Consider the following 11,487-nt stretch of genomic DNA (forward strand, 5'->3'; position numbering starts at 1 on the left):
TTATCTCATTTGATCCTCACAGCATCCTTGGGAGGTAGGTGCTACTATATTTCCTATTTTACTGCTCCTGCTTCTTTTACTACCACTGCTACTGCTACTGACTACTGTTATTACCACTACTGCTACTGTGGATTACTATTACTATTACTACTAGTACTGACTACTATTGTTACTACTCCAACTCCTACTGACTACTATGACTACTATTACTACTACCACTGGCTACTACTGCTGCTACTGACTACTACTACTGACTATTATTACTACTACTGCTATTACTACTACTACTACTACTGACTACTACTGACAATTACTACCTCTAGTACTGACTGCTACTGCTATTATTGATTACAATTACTTACTATTACTACTGAATACTACTACTGCTAATTACTGCCTACTATTTCTACTACTTCTACTACTGACTACTACTGCTACTGTTGACTACTATTACTGCTACTATTACTACTACTGATTACTACTACCACTACAGCTACTGATTACTACTAGTTATTATTACTACTATTCACTACTACTACTACTACCACTACTTACTATTACTACTGTTAACTACTACCACCTAACAATTTATATAGCACTTACTATATGTGCCAGGTACTATGATAAGCGCTTTACAATTATCACAGTCGATTCTCACAACAGCCCTGTGAAGTGGGTGCTTTATTTTTCCCATTTTACAGATTAATAATAATAACAATAACAGCATTTACGTAGTGCTTACAATGTGCCAGGCCCTGTGCTAAGGGCTCTACAACTATTACATTAGTTGATTCTCATAACACCCCCAGGATGCAGATGCTATGATTACTCCCATTTCACAGTTGAGGAAACTGAGACAATCAAAGATTAAAGGATTTTCCTAAGCTCACATGGCTAGTAAATACCTGAGGTTGAATTAGAACTCAAGCCTTCCTGACTCCAAAGAGAATGCTCTATTCGTGGTTCCACCTGCCCCTGAGAGTCTGCAACATTTATCTGCACAGGATCACACAACCAGGATGTGTCAGAGACAGGACACAAACCTTATTTTCCTTGACTTCAAAACTAGTTCTCTATCTACATCTCCATGATCACCCTCTATCTCCATTTCACAGATAAGAAAGCTGAGGCTGAGAAAGGCATAGTGAATTGCCCAAGGTCACACAGCTGTAAGTAACTAAGGCAGGATCTGAACCCAGGTCTTGCTAACTTCAAGGTTAATTCTCTCTCCACAGCTTTGCCAGGCTGCAGCCTCTATGTCATGTTTAAGGTGTTACCCCCTAAAGAAAGTGTTTTCTCTGGCTTCCACTGTGAGAAAAGCACTTTGAAACCTCAAGAGAAGTGAACCGCTGTTAATGTGATTCAGTTCTGTAGGCAAACCGACCACCTCCTCCATCCATCCCCTGCTCTGTCCTGGGGACAGTGGGGGCATATAGAAAAGAAATATATGAGCTGGTTTCCATGGTTCACAGCTCTATTGAGAAGACCAGGTATAGACAGATGAAACTGTTGAAAATCAGTGCCCAGCCAATAAATGCCCAGATGGAACTGGGGGCTACAGACTGCGAGTGACCTCCCCAAAGGCCCTTGTCTGCTTCTGCCCTCCTGAACTGCTGCCCATCCCTATCCTGCCTCCATCCCCGACCAGCCCCACCCCAGTTTGCTTACTCACTAAGTTAACTCTGGGCAAGCAGTTTCTCAGGTAGACCAAGGGTACAGCACACAGAGCAATGATCCTGGAGTCAGGGAGTCCTGAGTTCAAATCCATCTTCAGACACTTAGTAGCTATGTGAGCCTGGACAAGTCACTTAACTTTTATCTGCCTCACTTTCCTCAACTGTAAAATGGGGGTAATAATAGCACCTGGCTCACAGCATTGGGGAAAGGGTCAGATGAGATAATAATTGTAAAGTGCTTAGCACAGTGTTTGGCACATGGCGGGCCATAAAGGCTCATTATAGTAACAATAATAACAATAAAGGCTCATTCCTCACTCTGTCCTCAGTTTCTTCATCTGGAGCACAAGGGACATTCAGAAGGCAGCTCATGACGTGCCCAGCTCCTACAGGTTAAGGGTATTCACTGGACTGGCCCCGACTGCTCAGGTTCCCCTAGGTTATGTCCAGCCCCTGCATCCCACAATCCACAACAGGAGAAGAACATCCCTTGACTGAAGAGGGGATGCAATTCCCATACAGTCATGCCCTATAGCAGCTTTTATCTGCCACCTTCATGACACGCCATCAGTCAGATCCAGTAGCATGAGAAGCAACAGCCCCATTCCACAGATAAGGAAACTGATGGTGAGAGGAGGAATTCCTTGCCCAGCTGAGAAGCAATGCAGTCAGAGCTCAGTTTGAGGTCTCTTTCCACTGGCATGCTGCCCTGTTCCCTTGACCTCCGTTGACCATCCCCATCCTGGGAGTCCCCAGGACTCTAGTCCCCATGTCTGACCCAGGCCACTGCCAAAGGAGAGACACACCCGGCTTGATAACTGGGGTTAATCTTGTTTTACTTGGGACAGTGCTCAGGGACTTGAATAAAGGGGGCCCAGAAGCCACAGCAAAAAGACCCCAGATGTTTCAGAATCCCTAAAAAGAGGAAGAGAGGGCTGAGCTCTCTGCCAACAGTTCCTTGGAATCCCCTGCCCATGGCTCTCTCCCAGCCTCCCTTTCACAGATTCAAGCATTTCGGGGCCTTCTAGTCTGACCCAGCCTTGCACAATAAAACCCTCCAAAACACTCCCCATCATGGTCACCCAGACTGTGCTTGGAGCTCCTGGTGACGGGAAAGCCACGAGCTCCAGGGCTTCCCATTCCACTGTGGGACGGCTCTCATTATGCTGAATTCTCTTCCTGAGGTCAGGTCTCAATGAGTTTGCCTCAGCTTCCTGTCTTACTCTAGCTGTGCTCCCCGGAGCCAAGCAGAACAAGGCCTTCTTGTGCCTGGTAGCTCTTCCAGGGTCTGAAGACATTGATCCTATCTCCCCACCCCCAGCCTCCTCCTCTCCAGGCCAACCATGACACAGACTCAACGCCCCTCCCCATCCCATCTCCTGGTGGTGCCTTTAGTTGGTCAATGCCCTTCCTAAACCAGAACTGAACACCATCCTTAAGATGGGATCTGAGTAAACCCCTTTAGGGCAGGAGCGATCCTTTGCCTCTGTATCTCCAGAGCTTAGCACAGTGCCTGCCACATTATTGAATGAATGAGGAATTAATCACCTCCTCTTTTTTTCTGGGTGATATGACTCTCTTAGTGCAGCCTCAAATCAACTTCTCTTTCCTGGTTGGCCACTTGCCTCCTCCATCCTGTACTTCAGACATTGGCTTTTTGAGCTCAACTGTAAGAATTTACATTTATCCCTAGTGGACATCACGTGATTAGATTCAGCCCAATGCTCTAGTCTACTCTACCAAGATCTGTTTGGATCCTGACTCTGCTATGCAGGGCGCTAACGATCCCTCTGCACACAGAGCACACTTTTAAGCTTCCTTTGCAATGTCAGCAGTTTCTCCATCTCTTAAGTCTAGACAATCAGCCAAACAGTAAGTCAAGCCCTGATGTGTGGTGTTTGTACTGAAATTTTAACAATTGATTCTAGTGGGTCACATAGCGTGAGCTTTTTTTATACTAACTTTCTGAGCACCTATTTCCTATATATTCCCGAACGCAGGTCTTTGCTTCAACCAAAACCTTGAGGACAGATAATAGTAACCCTTCTCTATTTTTAACCAGTCCCAGGTTGTTTAACAACCACTGTTTTGTAAAAGTTTGAGATCTAGAAGTGCTATTTCCCTCATAACTACCTCTTCTCATCATTTCCCTTGATAGTCTAAATCCTTTGTTTCTCTAAATGAATTTTGCTATTCTTTTCTTTTATCTATACATTTGCCCTTTGATAGTTTAATTGGCAGAGCATTTGATCAAAATGAAGAGAAACCTAAGTATGTTAATTGGCTTAGTATTAATAATGTAAATTAGCTTTGGTGGTATTGTCACTTTTATGATATTGACACAGGCTAGCTATAAGCATTGGATATTCCTTTGGCCACTTAAGTTGTTTTTTATTTCTTCAAGGAGCACTTTGTAATTGAATCAATGCAAGTATTTTATGTGTCCCAGTAGATTGATCCCCAAATACATTTTGTAGTGTTTGTTGAATGTGATTTCCCTTTTTATTGTCATTACATTTAAAAGCTATTGACTTTTATGGGGTTATTTTGTAGCCTGCAAATTTGCTAAAGCTATTAATTATCTCAGCATCTTTGTTGATTCCCTAGGCTTGTCTAAGTAAACCATCCTGTTGCCAATCAATTAAGATAGTTTTATTGTGTATGTCTTTGCTTTTTAGATAGGTTTCTTGTAAGCATCTGATTAAGGAGTTTTGTTAGCATAAGCCTTCTATCACTTTCTTTCATTTTACTGGATTGTTTGGTCATTTCACATTTAAGGTTATGAGAACTAGTTTTATACTTTCTTCCGCTTGGTTTTTTGGGGGGTGGGCAGATTAAGATTTGTTCCTATTCTTTAAAGGCACTACTTTATCTCTTTGGGGAAAGAACATTGGATTTAAAGTGAGATGACCAGAGGTCTAGCCCCAGCTCAGACACTTGGGTGACCTTGGACAGGTCATAAATTCAAAATATTAAGAGATAAAAGAGACCCTGGAAAATCAGTTTTCCTACTTGCAAAATGGGGTTAATTCTACTGACCATCCCCCTCCTACCTATCTCTCAGGGTGGTTGCAAAGATCGAAGGAGACGATGTCCATCATGAAAACCATCACAACAACTCCCATTCTGGCTATATTTTAATATTCAGAAGACACTTTCCGCACAAGCCCCTTGGGAGGCAGGTGGGTAGGGGATTAATTCAGATCTTATCATCATTACCCCACCCTCACCCCACCCCCAGCCAGGCTATGTTTCCAACCCCTCCACCCCCTCACCTCGCAGCCAGCGAAGGAGGAAATAGTCATCAGGGTTGGGCACGTCGACCAGCACCTCCTGGACATTTTTTCGAAACTGCAGAGAGACAACTGGGTCAAGATCACTGGCCCTGATCCCTGGGGCCTGGAGTCTTGCCTTGGGACCATCAGTCAGCTCACTTCCATTCAAGGGCCATAAGAAGCCGAGTGAACCCAGAGAAGGGAAGATTGGGAGGTGGGAGGGGGAGGGGAGAGTGATGCCTGTCTCCCACTGCTCGGGCGGCTCTGTCACATGGGAGAGGGATGAGATTAGCCTGATTCTGCCCAGCCCCACAAGGCAGGAACAGGAACAATAGGGGAAGGTTCAAAGGGGCTGATTTTGACTCAGTGCCTTCAAGCTAAGACAGAGTAACCACTTGGATGACACCCTGAATAGGGGTTTTCTGTGTACCTATATATGTGTATGTTGTCCCGTTAAACGAATGTAAGCGGGGCAGCTAGGTGGCTCAGTGGCTAGAGCGCCGGCCCTGAAGTCAGGAGGACCTGAGTTCAAATGCGCCCTCAGACCAAAACGCTTGACACTTACTAGTTGTGTGACCCTGAGCAAGTCACTTAACCCCAATTGCCTGAAAAAAAAAAAGAATGTAAGCCATAGTCATACCCCAGATTTAGAGCTGGAGGGGACCTTCTAGACACCATCCAGTCCAGACCCTTCACTTACAGGTGAGGAAACTGAGGCAAACAGAGGCTGAGTGACCGTCCCAGGGCCCCACAGCTAGGAAGTGTCTGAGGCCGAATCTGAAGCCCCATATTCCTGAGTCTAGGTGGTGTGCGCTCTCTGCCGGGCCTGGCTTGAGGGCAGGAACTGGGTCATTTCTGGCTGTGTGTCCCCAGCACCGAACACAATGCAGCCAGAGACGCTTAATCAAGGCTGCTAGCTGATTGGTTGACTGATGTGCCAGAGGGGATTCTTGCGGAGGGCTCTGGTCCTCTCCAGTTCTAAAATTCCATGATTTGCCCAAGACCACTCAGCTAGTAAGCAGTAAAGCCGGGGCTTAAATCCTGATATTCGGGCTTCACTCCCGCCCAGTGTCTGGTCCTCTTGACCTTCATGTATGTTAATGGATTTAAAAACACAGGCTAGGACACGTGACGTCGAGTGATCCCTATAGAGCCATTCTCTCCTTCCCACACAGATGGCTCACACTGAGGCTGAGTCACTGGGCTCATGGGGGTCCACCTGGACCCCAGGCTACAGAGCAGAGGGCTAAGCCAGGACACTGAGGGCTGGGAGGAGAGGCTAGGGACACCTGAGGAGCTCATCCAAGCTTGCATCTCAGCCTCCCACTCTTCCCCCCATCCCACCATCCCTTATTCACTTCCTAGGGACATTCATCAATAATAACAGCCTTCATAGACAATCAACGGGGCTTTGGGGACCACTGAGGTCAGAGCTACCATTTTATAGACTGGAAAGCTGAGGCCCCGAAGGCAGGCACTCCGAGGGAGCAGGAGGGGCGAGGTTAACTGGCTTCCTCCGGGTCATATGGCCAAGGAGTAGCTGAGCAGGGATGCTCTTCACGTCCCTCTGTCCCCACATCCCAGAGTTCTCTCCCCTAGGTGACAGCAATTGCAGAAACCCAGGTGAGAGGTGATGAACAGGAGCCCAGGAAGGAATGAATGAATGGAGTGATGAAAGAGCTAAGTGGGGGAAGGTTCATGAGGCCTTTTGGGGCGGCTGCCGTGGCCGCACTCTACAGAATGCAGGTGGAATGGGGGGAGCCCTGAGCATGGAGTCAGAAGAACTGAGCTCAAACCCAGACCCAATGCCTGCTCGGTGTGGGCGCACGCACCCTGAGAGTCCTGTCCTAGGCCTCGGGCTATGATCCAAGCCTTCCAAACTCAATGTCACCCCTCAGAAGTGGTTCCCCCAGAGGGACTTTGAGAGCCCTCAAGGCATGCTCAAAGCCATGGTGAGGCATCTGAGGAGAACACCGACTGAAAACAAACTAATTGAAATTAACCCTCCTTTGGTTCTGAAACCATTAAGGATGCACAGCCTCTGGACCCCAGTGGGATCCATGCAAGGGTGGGCTACTTGTGGGTGGACTCCCCGGGAAGTTTTCTGGAGAACAGACTGAGAGCTGGAAGCCCAGGGGGGTCAAACTCCTCCTCCCCCGAGGCCCCTGCCAGGTCACCGTTTTGGACAGGGGCATGGGCTGCCCATACCAGGTCTGGCCTTCCTGCTCCCTGGGGAGAAGGGGCACATGGCCAGCCCAGCCTCCCTGTCCAGGGCTCTCCCTGAGCCCCCAGGCCTGGCATTATGAGGCGGTATTATAGAGCCCACCCTAAAGGCAGTGGTTCTGAAGTGAGTGGACTGCCCCTGACACTGCCTGAGGGACTTTGAGCAAATCGCTTAATCTGCCTGGGCCTCAGTTTCCTCAGTAGAAAACTAAGTGAACTCTGGGCTCCCTTTGTAGCCTCCCTGCGAGGCTGTGAACAAAAGGGGAGAGTGGGAGCCTGGAATTCTAGCTGCTAGGGGCGTTGGAGCACATGCCTCTTTGAACAGAGAGGGAAACTGAGGCCCGGAGAAGGCAAGGGGCTTCCTCTGCTCACACAGCTTCACAGAAGCCAAGGCAGAATTCACACCCAGCTCCTTTGACCCTAGCTTCAGGACTCTCTGCCCTGTACAAGCTAGAAGCAGGGAGGCCGAGAAGGGATGGAGCTGGAGCCTCAGGGCACTCTCCTGGTTCAGAGGGGAGGTGTTGGGATGGGGGTACAGGGCTCACCTGGGCCAGCGCCTCCTTCTGCTGAGGGCTCAGGTCCCCAACCCTGCCGCTCATGGTGCTTGCAGGGAGATGCCTCACCTCCGTGCCACCAGGACAGCCTTTTCTCTGGGTTGGAAGAGGGAGACGATTTCGCTCCTCCCCTGGCCCAGAGCCCAAACTCTGGTTTGGGTTTGGGGTGTGGCTAAGGGGTAAGGAGGTGCAAGGAAGCCCTTGGCCCAACCTGAACTGGCACCTCCTGGTGCAAGCTGAGCTCCTTCGTTCCTAGCCAGCTCCTCAGCGCCTCCACCCAACTGTTGTGTCTACATCCCAAGGTGTCTTTAACTATTTACAGGCTTTGCAGTTTGCTCACCTCAGAGCAAAGGGCACAAAGGTCTCTCCAGCAGCCTCAGTTTCCTCATCTGTCAAATAGAGATTGAAAATAGCAAATACAAAAAGTATTATTATCAGACCTAGAGTAGAAAAATTCCTGAACGTGAAACCTGGGCTGGAGTCTTGACTTTTATAACCTGTGTGGTTCTGGGCCTGTCACTGATCCTCTCCCAGCCTCAGTTTCCTCATTTGTAAAATGGGAATATTATTAGCACTAACTTCCCAGGGTCATGAGAATGGAATTGAGCTAACATATGTGAAGCACTTTGCAAACGTTCAGGTACTACATAAAGTTAGCTAGTAGTTAATTAAATGGAAATTAAAAGTAATTAAAACGGGAAGGCTAAACTAAGTGACCTCTCTGGTCTCACTTTAAATCTAATGCCCCATGAACTTGAGTCCCTTCACAGAACCCCAGGATTGGAAGGCTCCTCAACAGTCACCAATCTACTGAGGACATGACCAAGAAGCCCCAGTAGAGGACATCCAGGGTATTCAAGCATATTTCAGCCATGGTTGGTACAATTTTCCCATCTGCAAAGTGGGGATATTATCATTGCACTGCCTTACTTGGCAGGGTGGTTGGGAAGAAAACCTGCTGTAAAGTGTGGAGCCCTCTTGAGGTATAAACTGCTGTTATTTTTATGGAGATAGGGTCCTGACCTATGATTGCATTGCTATGAAGAGTTCCTGGGTAGCACCCTTCCTCATGGATGTTTGTGAAGGAAGGAAGGTTATAAGCATTTATTAGGTAAATGCCAAGCACTTTACAAATAGCATCTCATTTGATCCTTTACAAAGACCCTGGGAGGCAGCTGCTATTATTATCTATATTTTACAGATGAGGAAACTGAGGCAGACAGAAATTAAGTGATTTGCCAGGGTCACACAGCTAGTAAATATGTGAGCCTGGATTTGAACTCAGGTCATGCTGTACCCCCAGCTGCCAAACAGAGGAGTTTTGTATGTGATGTAGGGAACATAAGGAGCGATGGTGCTTATTAAGTAGGGACAATGACATGATCAGTCCTATGTTTGGAGGAAATCGCTTTGGCAGCTGTGTGGAGGAGGGAGAGGCTTGAGGCAGGGAGGCCACCTAGGAGAAGGAGAAGGTGGTTGTAAGAGTAGAGACCAAAGTCATGGAGGCCAAGAAGACAAGGTTCAGCAATTGTCAGGATGTGTGGGATGAGGGAGAGTGGGAGACAATGACGCTGAGCTTGTGAGGGGTGACTGAGAGAGTGCTGCTGCCCTCAACACGATGAAGAGCTTAGGGAAAGGGCTGGGTTTCTTTTGTATGCGTTGAGTTCAAAACATCGAGTCAAGATGTCCACTAGGCAGCCAGTGATGAAGTGTTATGGATGGTAAGAAGGAGGTTTGAAGAGAAAGAGGATGAGTTCTGTTTGGGGTGTGCTGAGGTCAAGGGGTCTAAGGGACATTCTATCCAAAATGTCCAGCAGGCAATTGGAGATAACGGAACTGGAACTCAGGGGAGAGACTTGGACTGGATATACAGATGTGGGAGTGATCTACAGGGAGATGCTAATTAAATGGGGGGTGGAGCTGAGGTCTCCCAGAGGGAGAGTGTAGAGAGGATGTAGGACAGGGCCAGGCACTCACAGCTAGGAGGCTTGTCAAAAACGATGACCTAGCTAGGACGACGGAGAAGATGACATCTACTCGTTTACATGGAAGGAGGACCGGGAGAAATCAATGTCCCCAAAACCCAGAGAGGAGAGAGCGTGGAGAGCTGCCCGGGAGAAGCTGATCCAAATGTCACCACCACGTGCTCATGGCACCGATGAGTTCTGTCTTCACACTGCCTGCCAGGGCAGGTGGGGGAGGGGGGGATGGCAATTATTTGGAAGAGGGACAAACTTTGGGGAGGTTGACCTACCAACAACGTCTCAGCACAGACACTCTGGTCAGAGTAAACAGTGGGAGGATGCTTGAGATCACTGTCAGCATCTTGACAAGGGATGGATTTCTCCCAAGAGATCTTGGTGTGTGAGGAACCCACAAGATGGCGGCACTGGAAAGCCATCTGTACCAAGGGGTAGAAAGTGAGAGTCTCAGATGATCCCCCTGTAAAATGAAGGTTACGGATGTACTGGGTGGCCATGAATGCCCCTTGCAGCTCAGAGAATCCCCGAATGACAGAGTTAGGAAGACCAACGCCTAGAGAGCTAGGATAGCATATGCAAATGCAGTGTGCTATAGCCTTCACAACAGCCTTGCCTTATGATCTCCAGTGAGGGGGAGCCCTCCCAAGGCAGCCCTTGCACTGGTGGACAGCTCTTCTAGGAAGGAAGCTTGGATGAGCCTGGAGTCAGGAAGACTCATCTTCCTGAGTTCAAGTCCAGCCTCAGACACTTACTAGCTGTGTGACCCTGAGCAAGTCACGTCACTCTGTTTGCCTCGGTTTCCTCATCTGTAAAATAGTAAATGACTCCAGTATCTCTGCTAAGAAGACCCCAAATGGGGTCATGGAGAGTTGGATGTGACTGAGAAACAACAACAATGAAACTACCCCCCAGTGTTCCTAGTTCTGTCCCCTGGGACAAACAAAACAGAGCTAATCCCTCTTCTAGGACTGGAAGACAGCGTTCTCATCCCCTTTGAGTCTCCTCCTCTGCAGGATGAACATGTCTGCTTCCTTCTCCTTGATCCTTCTGGACTTCCTGGCCTGGATCAAGGCCCTCTCCCACCCCGCTGGCCCTCCCCTGGATACCCTTGTCAATGTCCTTCCTAAACCGGAGTGCCCAGAAGTGAAGCCAAGCCCCCAGTGGGGTAGAGCCAGGGCAGCAAAGGGAGGTTATCCCCTCCTCCCCAGCCCTGGCCACGGCTTCCCTCCATGGTAGCCACAGACATTCTCTGGGTCCTTAGCAGCCACATAACCCTGATTCTAGCTGATCTTGCAGTCCCCTTTCAGAGGGACATTACTGAGTCCTGGCAACCCCTGGGGCTGGGCCTCCCACCTGGAATCCCTGACCCAGGAGTGAGGCCTTCCTCTGTGGGTGAAGGCCCTCCTCAGGTTCCCTTTCTCCGACCTTTGGCAGGATGAAGAAACATTGCAGGGGAAAGGTTGTCACTTGCCTTGGAGGCGTCCCACTCCTCCACAACCAAAATAGGCTCGGGCAGGTGTCCATGACCTGATTGGCCCTCCCATAGATCACTGGGAACGTTGAGTAGTATCTGTCCCCTGGAAACATCTGATAGCTAGGAAGATGGGATGTTAGAAAGGTCCTTAGAATGTGGAATATGGGAACTGGGATGGACTTTAGAACTGGGATGGACTTTAGAACAGGGAATGTCAGATCTGAGAGAGGCCTTAGAAGGTCAGGGCCGGGTGGGGTCTTGGAACATGGAATGTCAGAGCTGGGAGGGGTCTCAGAACAAGGA

The 11,487-nt window shown here is 48.6% G+C and overlaps 1 protein-coding gene across 1 annotated transcript in view; it reads right to left on the reverse strand.

The window, feature by feature from the left end:
* The window catches only part of LOC114045042 (SEC14-like protein 4), a 27,106-nt gene extending 19,308 nt beyond the window's left edge, over positions 1-7,798 (reverse strand). The window contains 2 exon segments of the mRNA XM_027864839.1: positions 4,952-5,027; positions 7,720-7,798. Coding sequence (XP_027720640.1) covers positions 4,952-5,027; positions 7,720-7,773 — 130 coding nt within the window. The 5' untranslated portion in view covers positions 7,774-7,798.
* Between the last annotated feature and the right edge of the window lie 3,689 nt (positions 7,799-11,487).

This window comes from Vombatus ursinus, unplaced genomic scaffold (assembly GCF_900497805.2).
Source record: "Vombatus ursinus unplaced genomic scaffold, bare-nosed wombat genome assembly UNPS02001287.1, whole genome shotgun sequence".
Classification (NCBI taxonomy): domain Eukaryota; kingdom Metazoa; phylum Chordata; class Mammalia; order Diprotodontia; family Vombatidae; genus Vombatus; species Vombatus ursinus.